Source organism: Ipomoea nil, unplaced genomic scaffold (assembly GCF_001879475.1).
Source record: "Ipomoea nil cultivar Tokyo-kokei standard unplaced genomic scaffold, Asagao_1.1 scaffold2826, whole genome shotgun sequence".
In the NCBI taxonomy this organism is placed as follows: Eukaryota; Viridiplantae; Streptophyta; class Magnoliopsida; order Solanales; family Convolvulaceae; genus Ipomoea; species Ipomoea nil.
Genome location: NW_017619254.1, coordinates 243570 through 263037, shown reverse-complemented (window position 1 = coordinate 263037; position 19468 = coordinate 243570). Strand labels below are relative to the sequence as shown.

The 19468-nt window shown below is 30.6% G+C and overlaps 3 protein-coding genes across 3 annotated transcripts; 2 read left to right on the top strand and 1 right to left on the bottom strand.

Moving 5' to 3' along the window:
- The first annotated feature begins 73 nt into the window (after positions 1-73).
- Positions 74-3990, top strand: LOC109159214. The gene is made up of 15 exons (XM_019307299.1): positions 74-179; positions 910-1017; positions 1205-1240; positions 1406-1516; positions 1617-1700; positions 1806-1924; positions 2180-2281; positions 2386-2502; positions 2591-2656; positions 2734-2800; positions 2933-2986; positions 3091-3180; positions 3396-3422; positions 3511-3537; positions 3629-3990. Exons 2-15 carry the CDS (start codon positions 928-930, stop codon positions 3758-3760), a joined length of 1122 nt encoding a protein of 373 aa, XP_019162844.1. The 5' UTR covers positions 74-179; positions 910-927; the 3' UTR covers positions 3761-3990.
- A 7823-nt stretch (positions 3991-11813) lies between these two features.
- LOC109159316 (secretory carrier-associated membrane protein 3-like) lies at positions 11814-16710 on the top strand. Its single transcript, XM_019307443.1, has 12 exons — positions 11814-12038; positions 13278-13388; positions 13500-13562; positions 13964-13997; positions 14273-14395; positions 14731-14793; positions 14886-14979; positions 15496-15541; positions 15640-15707; positions 15906-15954; positions 16118-16183; positions 16275-16710. Exons 1-12 carry the CDS (start codon positions 11979-11981, stop codon positions 16359-16361), a joined length of 864 nt encoding a protein of 287 aa, XP_019162988.1. The 5' UTR covers positions 11814-11978; the 3' UTR covers positions 16362-16710.
- A 1675-nt stretch (positions 16711-18385) lies between these two features.
- LOC109158670 (glycine-rich cell wall structural protein-like) lies at positions 18386-19228 on the bottom strand. Its single transcript, XM_019306561.1, has one exon. It carries the CDS (start codon positions 19074-19076, stop codon positions 18651-18653), a length of 426 nt encoding a protein of 141 aa, XP_019162106.1. The 5' UTR covers positions 19077-19228; the 3' UTR covers positions 18386-18650.
- Positions 19229-19468: the final 240 nt, after the last annotated feature.

The window sequence follows — 19468 nt, the reverse complement described above, 5'->3', positions numbered from 1 at the left end:
TGTCTCTGCATAATCAGCTTAATTGCATTGTTATTTGAGCTAACACTCTTTCCCCCTCTTCACGCTTCAGCTGCAAAGAGAACCGGAGGTGCCCACCACTCGATCATTTTCACCTGAGGACCTCTGCCCGGGCACGTGTTTCACGCGTGCCGGGTCGGGCTGATTGAGTCGGTCTCGAGGTATTCATACCAGTTAGTGTGTTTCTTGATGTTCCTTCAATGACGGATTTTTGAACTCATAATCCAGCCTTATATATGGTTCAGTGAATCAACTGTTTCAAAGAAAAATCTTTAATGTTGATTTTATTTTTGGCACTTCAAGTTTCAGACTTTCAGTCATCAAGTAATAGATTATTTATTTATTTTTTGTTCTCTGTGGGTGATTATTAGTTGTATTGTATTATTTTTCTCTATGAATGGATATCATGTTCTCTTCCTGTTAGATAGATATTGCTTCTTTCGTCCATCGTTATAAACTTTTATTATTTGGGGAGCAAAGTTGCTTACTTGATTGCATTAAATTTGCCTCACATAGATACAAATTTAATTTGGGACTATCTGTCTGAGAAAGAGGATAGGGGTGGGGAAGGTTGTTTCTCTTTTTTTCTGGGGATTGCATGAGAATGAAGGAGAGAATTTTCTGGCATCTTTGTGAGTGAGAAGCTTTCAAATATTCTCTGCTAACTTAGCATTATCAAGTACAATTTTTCTTTTTTGAGTGATGAGCGAAACCCGCATCACTATTTGAGAGTGTGCACTAGGTAAATCCCGCCTTGTGACCCTAACAGCAAAGGATACAAGGAGGTAAACCAACCTATGTTGCTCGGAGTTAAACTCTGAAATTTTCAGTTATAGAAACTGTAGATTAGTCATTAGATTGCATTCTAAAAGTGAGAAAATGGTGTTGCAGGGAACATGTAGAGTGAAGATGAAACATATGCAGTTTATAGGACTTTTCTGTGTATCAATGTTGTTTATTCTGTATAGGACAACCATATATCAGTATCAACAGGCAGAGGTATGTGTTTAAGATGACAAATTTGCTTCTATTGGATATATGTAATTTTGTGTTTGCAATAACCAAAAGATATACTGCAAGGTTTTTATTTTATTTTATTCTATTTGAACTGCGTTTCGGGAAGATGACCTTTTTGTGAACCTTGCTTATGATTATCAATAATGTCTTTTCTTTTTCTTGTCATCAGATGGAATCAAAATCTGATCCACTCTACTCTGCAGAGGTAGCTAAACTTACATGATTTATTTATTGGTTTGCACATAATACAATGTTTTACAAATTAACGTTTTAACTTCTCAAGTTTAATTTTTTGATGTGCCAAATGAATTACTAAGTTAATGTATTATCCCATCATTCGGTGTTCTGAGATGTCATGGTTTTTGCCCAGGATTCTTGCGTGACTGGCAGAAGTTCAAGTAGTTTGCCTCGTGGTATTATTGAGTCTAGGTCAGATCTCGAGCTAAAGCCTCTCAAGGCAATGAGTATTTCAAAGTCAAAGGTCATAATCTTCTTGTTGTGGATTTGAATCAATAAAGCTACTTGAACCATAGCTTCATCACGCTCATTTCAGACCCATCGTCTTTATTTCCATGATCCAGGTTAATGTTACGGGCTATCATAATTTGTTGGCAATGCCGGTTGGCATTAAACAGAAGGATAATGTAAATGAAATCATTCAAAAGGTATACCACATCACTCTTGCTGTTTATTCAAAATGTTTTTGTTTCGTTTTGGATCGAGGGATTTAGCGGGGTCTATATTTCTTTGCCTAACTTTTCTATAATCAGTTTCTTTCAGAGAATTTCACTATTATTTTGTTCCATTATGATGGTAATGTGGATGGGTGGTGGGATCTTGCGTGGAGTAAGGAAGCCATTCATATAGTTGCTCACAGTCAAACAAAGTGGTAAGAATAACGCCTTTTAATTTCCTTCTAGAGACTGGCAAGTTGAAAGCATATAGAGAGATTTAATCACGATAGGCGGGTTTCTAGACATTGTTACACTTGATTATTGGTTCTAAATTTTGAACTCAAAATGAAAATTTGTGTAATGAAACCTTTAGTCTGCTTTTGACCAATCTCTGGTCATGTTATGGTGTTCGTTTTTGCAAACTTTTTTTCTTCGTCTGGAGTTTGTGAATGATCTCTTAACACTTGCAGGTGGTTTGCTAAGCGTTTTCTACATCCTGATGTCGTATCTATATATGACTACATATTCCTATGGGATGAAGATTTGGGCGTGGAGAATTTTCACCCTGCAAGGTATCAGCTCATGCTAGTTCATATTGGTTTTTCTAATGATTTCATCCGCTTTGCTAATTGTTAGAAGAAAGTGTTTTTTAGAACCCGCTATGGCTGTTGTGCAGATACCTAGAAATTGTGAAATCTGAAGGCCTCGAGATATCTCAGCCAGCTCTAGACCCTAAATCAATTGGCATTCACCACAGAATTACTGTAAGAAGCAGAACAAACAAGTTTCACAGGTTAGCCGGATGTTAAATATGATGTCGTCTGGCTTGAATTTTGGTTTCGGGCACTTCAACCGATTCTAATCCACACCTCTTTAAGCAGAAGAGTATACAAGGATAAAGGTAGTACAAAATGTTCGAATGAAAGCGAAGGTCCTCCATGCAGTGGGTAAGCTATCGTAGCCATATGAAGATGTTCTTTTTTGCATCTGTCAAATGAAAATGTGTTTTTCACTCATTTCACAGGTTCGTGGAAGGAATGGCTCCCGTCTTTTCAAGATCTGCATGGCGTTGTGTATGGCATCTTATCCAGGTAAAACGAAAATGCCCTCTCTGAGCTGTGTCCTATCGAGATTATTGCTGACACTCGTGCAAAATAATCCACTTCTTTACTACTCGATCTGTCCACGAATTATACGAGATATCTAATGGTTGATTCTGTCAGAATGATCTTGTTCATGGATGGGGAATGGACATGAAGCTTGGTTATTGTGCACAGGTGTGGTTACTTCACTTATCTGCTCTACTTATGTAATATGGTTTTTCTGGGCTAGGGATCTGCATATGTATTAAGTTTTTGCCTTAACCTCAGAACTTTTGCAGGGGGACCGGACAACAAATGTGGGCATAGTTGACAGTGAATATTTAGTCCACCTAGGCATTCAATCTCTGGGCGGCTCATCACTGAAAAGGGTAACTATCCTACATTGTCTCAATACATGTAAATATGACTGGGTTGGTCAGACTGTTGGCTTGCGATTTCGATTTCAAGTTCGACTCCCTGGAGAGTGGCCAATTGACTTTCTTACTTCTTAGTCAACTATAGACAGCCTAGACTGGTTTACCTCGTTGCTGTTGAAACATTGTCCATATTCCTTTGTTGACAACATTGTTTGTCTTTGCTTCAGGCTTCAAGTCCTCAAGAATTGCCAAAGGTAGAGTTTTCTGTTCCCCCCCTCTCCATTTTCCACCTTATGAACTTGCCATTAGAGGGGAGGTTTATGGGCATTTTGTGGCATGCAGGGGCGTGCTGTTGATCTGAGAGTTGAGGTTGGATAATGCGGCCATTATTATATGCTTCTTTTGCAGAGAATTTTCATTCTGGTTTTGGGTTTTGTCCATTGAACTTTGAATGATTCAGATACGGAGGCAATCAACGTATGAGCTGCAAATATTCAAGGAGCGATGGGAAGAAGCTGTGAAGGAAGACAAGAACTGGGTGGATCCATACAAAGCCAGCCAAAGATACAGGAAAACTTGGAATTATTGGTGAAACTTGAAACCCATCTTCATAAACACACAAAAAATTTAAAATTATTGGTGAAATTTGGAACCCGTCTTCATACATTCATACATCTCGTATCCACTCAAAAATCAAAATGGTGCCTTGATACGAACATGTATCAACAACACTCGATTACAATATTACATTGATGTCCATAACCACATCCTATATTACTGTTTTTTTTTTAAGAATAAAAAAGGCTGTAATTCCTTATTCAATAGTACTAATTGCATTATAATAATTATAATTCAAGTCAATTAGTACACCACTTATTATTATATTATATGCCCTCAGTATAATTTTATTTTTTGTGTGCATTATAAAGTTACTTAAATCTGAATCCATAATGGAATTATTCAAGTTAGGGAAAATGGTCAAATAGACCATTGAACTATAGGCAAAAGAACAATTAGGCCTTTCAACTTGTTATTTTGAGTCAAATAAGTCTAATAACAAGTTTTTCACCTGGAATAACGGGGCAAAAAATTTCAGCGACATTTTCGGCAAAAAAATCTAGCGACAACAAAATTAAAAAAAAAAAAAAAAAAAAAAAAAAAAAAAAAAAAAAAACAAGAACAGGAGAATACAACTGCACGGTTATCTTCTCCGGTGGAAAAAGCGACCAGATCAATTATTTTTAAAAATTTTAGAAAGCTTGTGTAGACTTTGTAAAATTATTTTTTTAAATTTTAAAGATGGTCAATTTTGTATATAAAATTATTTTCTATATTTAGAAAAGTTGTGTAGACTTTATAAAATTGTTTTTAAAAATTTTCCGTAGGGTCAATTAAGTATATGAAATTAATTTTCATATTTAGAAAGGTTCTCTAGAGTTTATAAAATTATTTTTAAAAACATTTCAGAGGGTCAATTTAGTATATGGAATTATTTTCTATATTTAGAAAGGTCTCTAGAGTTTATAAAATTATTTTTCAAAACTTGTTAGATGGTCAATTTAGTATATTAAATTATTTACCACATTTACAAATGTTATCTACAGTTTATAAAATTATTTTTAAAAAATTTTCAGGGGGTCAATTTAGTATATGGAATTATTTTATATATTTAGAAAGGTTGTGTAGACTATATTAAATTATTTTTAAAATAATTTTAGGGGGTCAATTTGGTATATGAAAATATTTTCCATATTTTGAAAGGTTGTCTAGAGTTTATAAAATAATTTTTAAAAATATTTTAGAGGGTCAGTTTTGTATATTAAATTATTTTCTATATTTGAAACGGTTGCCTAGAGTTTATAAAATTATTTTAAAACAAATTCAGAGGGTCAATTTAGTATAAGAAATTATTTATCATATTTAGAAAGGTTGTCTAGAGTTCAACAAAATATTTTTTAAATTTTTTCTGGGGGTAAATTTAGTATATGAAATTATTTTCCTTATTTAGAAAGGTTGTCTAGTGTTTATAAAATTATTTTTCAAAATTTTTCAGGGGTCAATTTAGTATTTGAAATTATTTTCCATATTTAGAAAGGTTGCCTATAGTTTATAAAATTATTTTTCAAAATTTTTTAGTGGGTCAATTTAGTATAAAAAATAATTTTCCACATTTAGTAAGGTTGTCTAGTGTTTAAAAAATTATTTTTCAAAATTTTTCAGGGGGTCAATTTAGTATATAAATTTATTTTCCATATTTAGAAAGGTTGCCTACAGTTTATAAAATTTTTATTCAAAAATTTTTAGGGGGGTCAATTTAGTATATGAAATTATTTTCCATATTTTGAAAGGTTGTCTAGATTTTATAAAATTATTTTTCAAAATTTTTTAGGGGGTCAATTTAGTATACGAAATTATATTTCATATTTAGAAAGGTTGTCTAGAGTTTAAAAAATTAATTTTCAAAATTTTTCAGGTGGTCAATTTAGTATATGAAATTATTTTCCATATTTAGAAAGGTTGTCTAAAGTTTAAAAAAATATTTTTTAAATTTTTTATAGGGGTTAATGTAGTATATTAAATTATTTTTCATATTTAGAAAGGTTGTCTACATTTTATAAAATTATTTTTCAAAATTTTTCAGAGCGATCAATTTAGTATATGAATTTATTTTCCTTATTTAGAAAGGTTGTCTAGAGTTTAAAAAAATATTTTTAAATTTTTTCTGAGGGTCAATTTAGTATATGAAATTATTTTCTAAATTTTGAAAGGTTGTCTACAGTTTATAAAATTGTTTTTCAAAATTTTTCAGGGGGTCAATTTAGTATATGAAATTATTTTCCATATTTAGTAAGGTTGTCTACAGTTTATAAAATTATTTTTCAAAATTTTTCAGGGGTTCAATTTTGTATATGAAATTATTTTCCTTATTCAGAAAGGGTGTTTAGAGTTTAAAAAATTAATATTCAAAATTTGTTAGGTGGTCAATTTAGTATATAAAATTATTTTCCATATTCAGAAAGGATGTCTAGAGTTTAAAAAAAATATTTTTTAAATTTTTTCTGGGGGGTCAATTTAATATATGAAATTATTTTCCATATTTAGAAAGGTTGTCTTCAGTTTATAAAATTATTTTTCAAAATTTTTCAGGGGGTCAATTTAGTATATGTAATTATATTCCATATTTAGCAAGGTTGCTTAGAGTTTAAAAAAATATTTTTAAAATTTTTTCTTGGGGTCAATTTAGAATATGAAATTATTTTCAATATTTAGAAAGGTTGTCTATAGTTTATAAAATTATTTTTCAAAATTTTTCAGGGAGTTAATTTAGTATATGAATTTATTTTTCTTATTTTGAAATGTTGTCTAGAGTTAAAAAAAAATTAAATTTTTTCTGTGGTCAATTTAGTATATGAAATTATTTTCCATATTCATAAAGGTTGTCTACAGTTTATAAAATTATTTTTCAGGGGGTCAATCTAGTATATGAATTTATTTTCCTTATTTAGAAAGGTTGCTTAGTGTTTAAAAAAATAATTTTTAAATTTTTTCTGGTATTTAATTTATTATATGAAATTATTTTTTATATTTAGAAGGGTTGTCTAGAGTTTATAAAATTATTTTTTAAAATTTTTCAGGGGGTCAATTTCGTATATGAAATTATTTTCCATATTTAGAAAGGTTGCCTAGAGTTTATAAAATTATTTTTTAAAATTTTTCAGGGGGTCAATTGTGTATATGAAATTATTTTCCTTATTTAGAAAAGTTGTCTAGAGTTTAAAAAATTAATTTTCAAAATTTTTCAGGTGATCAATTTAGTATATGAAATTATTTTCCATATTTAGAAACATTGTTTACAATTTATAAAATTATTTTTCAAAATTTTTCAGGGGTTCAATTTAGTATATAAAATTATTTTCTATATTTAGTAAGGCTGTCTAGTGTTTAAAAAATTATTTTTCAAAAATTTTTAGGTGGTCAATTTAGTATATATAAATTTATTTTCTATATTTAGAAAGGTTGCCTGGAGTTTAAAACAATATTTTTAAAATTTTTTCTGAGGGGTCAATTTAATATATGAAATTATTCTCCATATTTAGAAAGGTTGTTTACAGTTTATAAAATTATTTTTCAAAATTTTTCTGGGGGTCAATTTAGTATATGTAATTATATTCCATATTTAGAAAGGTTGCTTAGAGTTTAAAAAATATTGTTTAAATTTTTTCTTGGGGTCAATATAGTATATGAAATTATTTTCCATATTTAGAAAGGTTGTCTATAGTTTATAAAATTATTTTACAAAATTTTTTAGGGGGTCAATTTATTATATGAATTTATTTTTCTTATTTAGAAAGGTTGTCCAGAGTTTAAAACTTTTTTTTTTGTAATTTTTTCTGTGGGTCAATTTAGTATATGAAATTATTTTCCATATTTATAAAGGTTGTCTACAGTTTATAAAATTATTTTTTAAAATTTTTCAAGGAGTCAATTTAGTATATGAAATTATTTTCCTTATTTAGAAAGGTTTTCTAGAGTTTAAAAAATTAATTTTCAAAATTTTTCAGGTGGTCAATTTAGTATATGAAATTATTTTCTATATTTATAAAGGTTGTTTAAAGTTTAAAAAATATTTTTTAAATTCTTTCTAGGGGTTCAATTTAATATATGAAATTATTTTCCATATTTAGAAAGGTTGTCTACAGTTTATGAAATTATTTTTCAAAAGTTTTCAGGGGGTCAATTTAGTGTATGTAATTATATTCCATATTTAGAAAGGTTGCTTATAATTTAAAAAAATATTTTTAAAATTTTTTCTGGGGTCAATTTAGTATATGAAATTATTTTTCATATTTAGAAAGGTTGTCTATAGTTTATAAAATTATTTTTCAAAATTTTTCAGGGGGTCAATTTAGAATATGAATTTATTTTCCTTATATAAAAAGGTTGTCTAGATTTTTAAAAAATATTTTTTAAATTTTTTCTGGGGGTCAATTGAGTATATGACATTATTTTTCATATTTATAAAAGTTGTCTACAGTTTATAAAATTATTTTTTTCAAAATTTTTCACAGCGTCAATTTAGTATCTGAATTTATTTTCCTTATTTAGAAAGGTTGCTTGGAGTTTAAAAAAATATTTTTTAAATTTTTTCTGGTATTCAATTTAGTATATGAAATTATATTCTATATTTAGAAAGGTTGTCTAGAGTTTATAAAATAATTTTTCAAAATTTTTCAGGGGGGTCAATTTAGTATATGAAATTATTTTTCATATTTAGAAAGGTTGTCTAGAGTTTATAATATTATTTTTTCAGGGGGTCAATTTAGTATATGAAATTATTTTCCTTATTTAGAAAGATTGTCTAGAGTTTAAAAAATTAATTTTCAAAATTTTTTAGGTTGTCAATTTAGTTTATGAAATTATTTTCCATATTTAGAAACGTTGTCTACAATTTATAAAATTATTTTTCAAAATTTTTCAGGGGGGTCAATTTAGTCTATGTAATTATATTCCATATTTAGCAAGGTTGCTTAGAGTTTAAAAAATTATTTTTCAAAATTTTTCAGGGGGTCAATTTATTATATGAAATTATTTTCCTTATTTAGAACGGTTGTCTAGAGTTAAAAAAAAATTAATTTTTAAAATTTTTCAGGTGGTCAATTTAGTATATGAAATTATTTTCCATATTTAGAAAGGTTGTCTAGAATTAAAAAAATATATTTTTTAAATTTTTTCTGGGTGGTCAATTTAATATATGAAATTATTTCCATATTTAGAAATGTTGTCTATATTTTATAAAATTATTTTTCAAAATTTTTCAGGGGGTCAATTTAGTATATGAAATTATTTTCCTTATTTAGAAAGGTTGTCTAGAGTTTAAAAAATTAATTTTCAAAAATTTTCAGGTGGTCAATTTAGTATATGAAATTATTTTTCATATTTAAAAATGTTGTCTAGAGTTTAAAAAAAATATTTTTAAAATTTTTTCTGGAGGGTCAATTTAATATATGAAATTATTTTTCATATTTAGAAAAGTTGTCTACAGTTTATAAAATTATTTTTCAAAATTTTTCACGGGGTCAATTTAGTATATGAAATTATTTTCATGATTTAGAAAGGTTGTCTAGAGTTTAAAAAAATATATATATTTTTTAAATTTTTTCTGGGGGTCAATTTAGTATATGAATTTATTTTCAATATTTAGAAAGGTTGTCTAGATTTAAAAAAACTATTTTTCAAAATTTTTCAGGTGGTCAATTTAGTATATGAATTTATTTTCCTTATTTATAAAGGTTGTCTAGAGTTTTAAAAAATATTTTTTAAATTTTTTTGGAGGTTAAATTTAGTATATGAAATTATTTTCCTTATTTAGAAAGGTTGTCTAGTGTTTATAATATTATTTTTCAAAATTTTTCAGGGGTCAATTTATTATATGAAATTATTTTTCATATTTAGAAAGGTTTTCTAGAATTTATAAAATTATTTTTCAAAATTTTGTAGTGGGTCAATTTAGTATAAGAAATAATTTTCCATATTTAGTATTGTTGTCTAGTGTTTAAAAAATTATTTTTCAAAAATTTTTAGTTGGTCAATTTAGTATATAAATTTATTTTCCATATTTAGAAAGGTTGCCTGGAGTTTATTTTTAAAATTTTTTTCTGGGGGTCAATTTAGTATATGAAATTATTTTCTATATTTAGAATGGTTGTCTATAGTTTATAAAATTATTTTTCAAAATTTTTCAGGGGGTCAATTTAGAATATTGAATTATTTTCCATATTTTGAAAGGTTCTTGAGAGTTTAAAAAATTATTTTTCAAAATTTTTCAGGAGGTCAATTTAGTATAAGAATTTATTTTCCTTATTTAGAAAGGTTGCATGGAGTTTTAAAAAATATTTTTTAAATTTTTCTGGGGGTCAATTTAGTATATGAAATTATTTTCTATATTTAGAAAGGTTGTCTAGAGTTTATAAAATTATTTTTCAAAATTTTTCAGGGTGCCAATTTAGTATATGAAATTATTTTCCATATTTAGAATGGTTGTCTAGAGTTTATAAAATTATTTTTCAAAATTTTTCAGGGGGTCAATTTAGTATATGAAATTATTTTCCTTATTTAGAAATGTTGTCTAGAGTTTATAAAATTAATTTTCAAAATTTTTCACGTGGTCAATTTAGTATATGAAATTATTTTCCATATTTAGAAGCGTTAATTTTTCAGGGGGTCAATTTAGTATATGAAATTATTTTCCTTATTTAGAAAGGTTGTCTAGTGTTTCCATATATATATATATATATATATATATATATATATATATATATATATATATATATATATATATATATATATATATAATTGTAACCAATAATATTAAATACAACTATATGTCGGTGATTTTGTCGTCTATTGACGTGAACTGATCCTTTTAAATAGGAGGTCAATAGTATTCAAATAAATTTTACAGTTCAAATTTATTTTGAGTTGGTTAGCCATCTTTCTAGATGCAAGTCAAAGATTAATATAATTATGTAAAAAAATAAATAAATAAATAATTTAAAGCTGACCGAAGACCAATGTTTCAAGGCTGTAATTCCTATTCAATAGTACTAATTGTATTATCATAATTATAATTCAAGTCAATTAGTACACCACTTATTATTATATGCCCTCACTATGATTTTTATTTTTTGTGTGCATTATAAAGTTACTTAAATCTGAATTCAAAATGGGATTATTAGTTGGTATGAACCTAAGAAAAGCTGACTAGAATTTTCATATATTCTAGAAAAACACGAACTTCCTTGCAATGGACAGCCGGTCACCTGGCTACGAAGGTGGCTGTTTATTCAGTTGTCAAACAAGAATACAAATTGTTACTGGGCAACGGGTAATGATAAATTGAGATCTGTTTAAAACTTAGTGTTAAATTCTTATACAAATTTTAAAAAATAATGTTAGAATTTTTATATCAACTTTTTTTTTTTTAATGTATCTGACAATACCAAGTTATAATTTTTTTAAACATGATTAAAATGTCTTTGAACAAAAAAATTATTTAAATCATGTAATGACAATGTTGAATAATCAACCAACCTCCATTCCAAACAAATCCGAATTTAATAAGTCTCTAATCCACTTTCCTTCCTTTTGACATCACTGGCATGCCAGAATGGAATTTATATATTATTCATTTCAAGTCACCATCTTTAAAAGAAAAATGCTATCGCATAATATTTATAAAAAATAATAATCATTTTAAGATAAAATCAAGCCCAAAAAACCCTTGTCTTTAGAAATTAAAAAAAATAAAAAAAATTACACACAATACAAAATCAACTTCTTAGAAAGTTTTGTTTTTTGTTTTAATATAAAATTGTAAGATTTTTTGTTATAGTAATGATGTGTACTAATACCAATAATATTAAATACAATTATATGTCAGTGATTTTGTGGTTTAATGACATGAAGTGATCCCCTTAAATGGAAGGTCAATAATATTCAAATAAATTTTACAGTTCAGATTTATTTTGAGTTGGTTAGCTAAACTTTAATATGATTATGTACAAAAATAAAACAGAATTTCAAAGCTGACCAAAGACCGATGTTTCTCTCTCTAGACTTGAATTTCTCCATTTCTTTTTCCATTTTGTAATAAGAAATTAAGAAGCTCCGGAAATTTGAAATTTCCAAGTCTGAGGCCTCTCTTTCTTCTCACTTCTCAAATCTCTTCTCTAGCAAGCTGCCTTCTTTTCCTGCCACTGACTATTCAGATCTCAGCTTCTCTGCTAGGTGAAGAGTAGAACTCACCAGAAATGGCCGGCCGTTACGATCACAACCCTTTTGCTGAAGAAGAAGAAGTTAATCCTTTTGCTGTAAGCTCTCTCTTTCCCTCTCTGTGCGTATACATGTACATTTCAACTTCTGTCCGCGTGTTTTTTGTTTCTGTACGCGATTTCTTAAGTTTAGAACTGAAATCTGTGTTATGTCTATTTCTTGTTTCTGTATGCTCTAATTGGATTGAGCTTATTTAAATCAGCGTATAATGTAAAGCTGACGGTGAACTTGGAATTTTTTTAAAGGTTTGTGTATGATATGGACAATTGATTGATTTAGCTCGAGGGTATGCTGTTATATTTCGTATACTTCTGCAAAGTTATTGCTTGATGTCTGAATTCAGTGTTTGTATGATAAATTGGAGCTTAACATTGCTTTTGGCTATCTTTGACTTTGATATGCTGATTTGCAAATTGCAATTTTATGTTATTGTTATGGATTTGTATGAACATAGGATCTGTTTCTGTGAAGGATGGAAAGGCTCATAATTATCCGCTTATGACTGTGTAGCCTGTGTTTATGGGGAAAAAGAGCCATCTTAGTTTAGGTTGTGAGGGAATGTGTGGTTCTGTCATCTGTGGGGAGATGAAGGCTAAAAATCAGTTTTTTCTTGTACTCGTTTTTGGGTGCAATGACCCTTCTCTGTGACATCCCAAATCATTTCCACATCAGTTCTCCTCTGGCTTGGTCTGATTCTTGATGCCTGTAGCTGGAAATTAAGTAGTAATTACCTGTTAATAATTTGGTCAATATCAATTACTGATAGAATGAACATGAGTTTTGAAAAGCTATGAAATGTGGTCCAACACATTTCAGCTGAAAGAATCAACCCTTGTGTTTTCTATGTTGTTACTTTGAACTATTGTCTTATAAGATTAGTTTATAAAATACTCTGTATTTGTGTTATTTATAATTCAGGTGCAAAAACCTTATAGGGTTATATTTTTATGAGTGCTTCTGGATGCTGCATTGTTATTGCATTTCCATGCTTCTAGAGAATCAATTCTGAAATTTCATTATAGTAGTGAATTTTTCAATAATGTACTTATTTTATGGAACTTGTGTTGTTTTCCACTCATTTCCATTTCCCCCCATGGAAGTGGAGATAACATTTGGTGTTGAAGAATTTCATTTCAATGAAAGTCCAGTCTCTGCATGCTGGCTTGATATAAGGGAATATTTTGGTTCTCATAATAGTGTCTTTTATTAATTGCGTGATTGTTTTTGAATATGTTCTATTGCTAACATATTCCACATTGGTTTTGGGAATTTTACAGGGCACTGGGAGAGTCCCCCCTGCCACAAAGTCGAGGCTTTCTCCCCTTCCTCCCGAACCAGCTGGTTTCTATAACAATGCCTCTATTGATATTCCACTTGATAGCACTGCGGTTCGTGAAACCTTTCATAACTGATGAATGCATACAACCATGTTCATCAGTCTTGTCTTGATTTGATGTCTATCTCTTTGACTCTCAAATTTAAGTCAACATTGAATGCAGGATTTAAAAAAGAAAGAGAAGGAGTTGCAGGCTAAAGAGGCTGAACTGAGGAGCAGAGAGCAGGTATATGTTAATGGAAAATCTAACCTTCACATGTGATAATGCATTTGTGTCCTGCTACTTTTAAACTGCTAGCAAGACTGCATTTGATTGACTCAGCTGTGTGCCTCCCTCATATTCTTAGATGGAGTGTAGTGCATACTGTACATATAATGAACCTCAAATGTTTGGTTATTTTTCAAAAAGATGTTTCACTGTCCTTAAGCATGGTCAAAATTTCAATTGATGTATTATACATCGTTGTATCTAAATCCCATTATTCTATCTTCAACATGTCTCCAGCTGGAGTTAATGAAAATTTCCATTCTTATGTAGTGAAAAAAAAATTCCATTCTCTCCAACCTTATGATAATTATAGTATTTACTTGGTTTTTTTTTTTTCTTGGTTCATTAATACTATGCAGGAGTTGAAGCGGAAGGAAGATGCTGCTGCAAGAGGTTCTCTATCCTCTTATTTGAATTCTTTTCCCCTTTGTGCTCCTTTTATTGCTAATCATCGGTTAGATCTAAATACATTTTAGTATTTTCCTTTTTTAATTTCCTCAAAAGACTTTATTATTTCAATTTTCTTATACCCATTTTTCTTCTCATGTCTTTTCTATCTTATATAACATGCCTGCAGGATTGTAATGTAAGATAATAAAGCATTAATCTGGGTCTCTTATTTATTTTCTTAATGACTTACAAATCCAAACATCCTTGTTGCTTTGCAGCTGGTATTGTTCTTGAGGCAAAGAATTGGCCACCATTCTTCCCAATAATCCATCATGATATTGCGAATGAAATACCAATTCATCTGCAGAGGCTGCAATATGTTGCTTTTACAACCTTCTTAGGTATGCCATATTTTATTGTACTACCTGGGACTCTGGGAGTTTCAGTAATGAGGATCTACTTCTTTTTTTTTTTTTTTTTTTTTTTTTCCTTTGCCTTTAATGCAACTCTCTTTAATTAGGCTGTTTGAGTTGTTTTAAAACGATAAAATGCTATGCATTGTCACAGAGATTTATCCTGCTGGATTAAAGATTTTTGTGCTATTTGCATTGCTCTTTTGATCTGCTTATCTGTTTTTTTTTTTTTTTTTTTTTTTTTTTTTTTTTAATGTATACTTTGATTTATTTATTTATTTATTTTTGTACATGCTCTGAGAATATATGTTGGTTGTGAGCAGGGCTTTTTGCATGTCTCTTATGGAATATAATTGCTGTCACTACTGCATGGATTAAAAATGGAGGTTTGTTAATGTTGATTCTAGTTTGGTGTTTTCATCTGCACCTCTTCATGCATTTGACCAAATGCTCTAACATGAAATTTTTTTTCCCGCAGATGTAAAGATCTGGTTTCTATCTATCATCTACTTCATCTCAGGGGTTCCGGGAGCCTATGTGCTGTGGTATCGTCCACTCTACCGTGCTTTTAGGTAAATATCCATATTCACTGTGGAATGAAATTTGACTTGCTCCATCTGTAGGTTACACTTCCAAAATAGGTCATCTCTCGATTCTCTCAGATGTAAGGTGGTCTTTTTCCTTATTGGGAATTTGTGATGCACTTTTTATGTCAGAAATACAGTTTTTATTTTTTTTTTAATTTTTTTTGGTTAATCTACCAGCTTTAATGAAATTTTACATGTGCCAGTTGGGCATATGCCCATTGCCATTTTTATTTTAAATTTTAAATCATGCAGATAGCATTGCCCTGACCATACTAACTTGTGCCTATTCCTTTATCTTCCTTGATGTCATAACCTTTTCTTTCTTCCCTCATTTTTTTCCTTTTTTCTTCTCCCATTCGTTGAGACCATACTAACTTTTGGCTATACCTTGAATTCCTTAATGTCATTATGTCTTAAACTTTTCTTTATTTCTTCATTTTTTTCCTTTTAAAAAATTACTTTCTATTGGTTGAGGTGGTACTTATTTTTAATGTTTTGCAGAAAAGAAAGTGCTTTGACATTCGGGCGGTTTTTCTTGTTTTATTTGGTAAGTTCCCTGTCCTAAAGTACTAAATATTTCCTAGACTTTAACATCCAAAATTTTGCTGGACTTGAAGGATTTATCACATATTTCCTGGCATACAGCTTCACATTGGATTCTGTATCTTTGCTGCTGTTGCTCCTCCAGTAGTTTTCAAAGGAAAATCTCTAACGTAAGTGCTTTGTTGCATCTGAACATCTACATCTTTCTTATGAAATTATGCATAGTTGGAGCAGTTAGAATTGATTAATAGGACATGTTTATAGATGAGTAGATGATTAAAAGCTAGTCCCGACATTATTTGCACTAAAGGACAAGTTGTTTTTATACATTTACCAATTATCTAACCTCGCATCATATTCTGGAACAGAGGTATCCTGCCTGCTGTTGATCTCATTGGCGACCATGTTTTGGTTGGGGTAAGTTCTCATTGTTTGCTTCAGAGTATATTCTCTTACCCATTGATAACACTTGAGTGGAAGTGTGTAGCTGATTGTTCTTTTATCAAAACACGAATAGCAAGAATCTGCCTGTTAAATGTGTATTTAATTAATCTTTACATCATTTTGATTTCCTGCGTAGGTTTTCTACTTCATTGGTTTTGGGCTGTTCTGTCTCGAGTCAGTTCTCAGCATTTGGGTTATACAGGTTTGAATCATTACACAGTTTATATATCTCCATTGAAAACTAAAACATTATTCTCGGGAATTCAACGTTTTGTTGCTGTGCCATCATGCAGCAAGTATACATGTACTTCAGAGGCAGCGGTAAAGCTGCAGAGATGAAGCGCGAGGCTGCTAGAGGAGCCTTAAGGGCAGCAATATGAAAGTTGCACTTTCCACTGGTACAATAGTTCAGGTTTGTACAGGCATTTGTGAATGCCATAGAGGAGAGCAGCGCGGGTAAAAATATAATATCCAGTTAAGCTACACAGACGAGCTTGTTTCATCATATGTTTGTGTTCATTCTTGTCATGTATGTTAAACATCCACATTGTGCTAAAAAGAACAAGTACGAAAACCATACCCGCGCCAATCTTTTGTTTAGCAGATTCATTTGTAAATCTCTTTCGTCGACATTTTTCTTTAGCTCACATTATTAGGTAAATTGATGTTGTCCTAAATATGATGTTGGTCTTTTCCTCAATGAAGTTTGATGCATTTTGTACTAGGAAATAGTCAAGTCCCACAAAGATTGTATTAATATTTAATAGAGAAGAACAGTAGTTGGCCGTGTATGACCTGCCAGCATTATTAATCTGATCTATCCAGTCGAGCTTCACATTTTGCTTTGTTTGGATTCAAGTACAATAGTGGTTTTTAGTGAAAGTTGGATCCTCCTCTTGGAGAAAGAAAGTACAAGTCAACTTATAGATAATCATAATCTAAGAGATAGTTATTCCTGATAAATCTCGTTCATGTTTTTTTTTAAAGGACTAAATCTCGTTCATGTTAAGTTGGGCAAATTATTTTGTGGATTCGGGTCCAAGGCGAATTCAAAATACACAATTTACCTACTAAATGTTTACAATTTTATAAAAGGTAAACTGTGAACATATGTAAATGGTAAACATTCAGTATGCAAATTGTTAAATTATGTATTTTGAATTTAGGTCTACCTTATAAGGTGGATGTTAGTCCATGGTATAACAACTCTTAATATTAAAAATATTTAAATGCTAGTTTAATCTTTAATTATCAGATATACACATCCGTTGAACGAATAGATATCTTATATTTTATCAAAGTTACATCAATAAATACAAGTTAGGTCCGAATTGTTTTAGTTGACTTAACATCAACATTATTGAGGCAGATGCCAAATATATAAAGGATTTTGTTGGTGCTGGAAATGATTATGCACCCACTCCAGGGTAGTGGAGCTTTATCTAAATTAACGGTGACACTAAAAAATTTACAGTTCCTTTACTATTTTTTCTACATCCTTACAATATCCTCTTACTTCAAAAAAATGATCTCAAGTTTACATCACATTAAAACAAAACAAATAAATAATTAAAAACAAAAATGTATATATATATATATATATATATATATATATATATATGTGTGTGTGTGTGTGTGTGTGTGTGTGTGTGTACAAAAGGCTACCACAGCAACAATTGCCGCAGCCTTTTGGTCAGATTAGCAAACTTGCTGCAATAATAAGTTTGTTAACCATGTCAACATATAAAAAAAAAATTATTTTCAATGTGTCACCTCATTTAGCAAGGAGAAGAGTATAACTAATTTGGTTGGAGTTGTTTTGAATGACGGAAAGAAATGCGCAATCCTCCCACACTGTCGCTGGTGAGACTCAATCCCTAGTCATTCTTCCAAAGTTTCACCTCTATGACCAGTTGAGCTACCCATGCGGGCAGTAAAAATATCTTATATAATAAGTTTAATTGAGAAGGTGTTGATAATAAATAATGATGGCATATGAATATATTAATTTCATGCAATGATGGCAAGACGACTAGTTGCTGCATTATGTTATTTATGGGCGAACTGGAGGAAAGCGCGTTTTGGTTGGTGTTGGGATACTCAGTTATTAATGGGGGGCGCGCTCCAAGTGGTTATATTTGTATTGGATTTTCCTATTGTGCTTATAAATACATTTCAGTTGTTCTTCCATACGTTATAAAGACATAAGATTAAACTTGATAATTGTTGTGTTGGAATTATATTAAATGTGATGGGTGTCTTATAAGTACTAGACATGGGTTCGAGTCCTCCCACTTAATAACTTATTTAAATCACTATAATCTATTTTGTTTAGTCAAAATATGAAATCTTAAGGTGAGAGAATTTTACTTTTGTCACAAGGGTTTTCTTAATGCGGGTAGATGAAAGAAACTAATATCTATCTCATTTCTCGTGGAAAAAGAGAGTAAAACCCGCTAAACTCATACGTTACATACCAACATTCTTCATAGTTCATACATAGTTGCAGGACATAGCTGCTAATATTAACTGACTACCATAGCATCATATATATATAATCTCGATCTTAGTCATCTTACCAGCCACATATATAGAGACAGGTAATCCCATATATATATATGTATGGGCGTAGCTTTCATTAACGTTTACGAATGAACGAGCTGCGGCGCTTAACAATAAGCGCTGCATTTTTTCTTGCAATCGACGGTGCAGCCACCGCCGCCGCCGCCGTAGCCGTAGCCCTTCCCGCCTTTGGCGAACGACTTGAAACACTTGGCCGGACACGTCAGCTTCTTCCCGTAACAGGGGCCCTTCTCCTTGCAAACCACCGTCGGCCTCACTACGCCGCCTCTCGCGTACCCTCCTGCCGGACCACCGTACCCGGATCCATATCCTCCCGCAAACCCGCTCCCAAAACCGGGTACTCCAAACCCGCTTCCCGGCCCAAAGTACGGTGCTCCGAACCCCCCGCCGCCGCCTCTCTGGGATGTCTCCCTGGCGAGGTGATTGAGCTCTTCCGGTTCAGGCCGAGCTGCAAGGATGGCGGTTGATGTGATTAGCACAAAAGCAAGGATCAGAATGGCTTTGGATCTCATTTTGAACGTTTTTTCTTCTTCTTTGTTTGTCGAAATCAAAAGATGGATAGAATTAGGGTTTATAAAGAGGTGGCAAAATAGAGTGGATGAGCAAAATAATACTGTTAACAAGTCGCCACACCAATTATGGTCTACCACGTGTATCGGAGATTGAAAGACATTGCCTTTAGTACCAGATATATCAGAGAGAACCACACCACTTAATTAGAAGGGTTGGAGCAAGTTGGTTTAGTAATAATAAAGCTTCAAATTCGACATTGTATATAAATTATATATTGACTTTTTTTGGTTTGAGTTAATAAGTTATTGATAATCTGAGATGATTTATCTTCTTATTGTTCTTTACCAACTAAGGTTACGAGACGAGCTCCACTCAAAAGTCGAAATGCATA

Bases quoted from the DNA above. Each gene is read 5' to 3' on its own strand.
- LOC109159214 (XM_019307299.1), top strand. From the start codon at position 928: ATGAAACATATGCAGTTTATAGGACTTTTCTGTGTATCAATGTTGTTT. The intron at 1,018-1,204 runs GTATGTGTTTAA...TCTTGTCATCAG, and splicing joins ATCAGTATCAACAGGCAGAG to ATGGAATCAAAATCTGATCC. The intron at 2,282-2,385 runs GTATCAGCTCAT...GCTGTTGTGCAG, and splicing joins GAGAATTTTCACCCTGCAAG to ATACCTAGAAATTGTGAAAT.
- LOC109159316 (XM_019307443.1), top strand. From the start codon at position 11,979: ATGGCCGGCCGTTACGATCACAACCCTTTTGCTGAAGAAGAAGAAGTT. The intron at 14,794-14,885 runs GTTTGTTAATGT...TTTTTCCCGCAG, and splicing joins TGCATGGATTAAAAATGGAG to ATGTAAAGATCTGGTTTCTA. The intron at 15,542-15,639 runs GTAAGTTCCCTG...CCTGGCATACAG, and splicing joins GGTTTTTCTTGTTTTATTTG to CTTCACATTGGATTCTGTAT.
- LOC109158670 (XM_019306561.1), bottom strand. From the start codon at position 19,076: ATGAGATCCAAAGCCATTCTGATCCTTGCTTTTGTGCTAATCACATCA.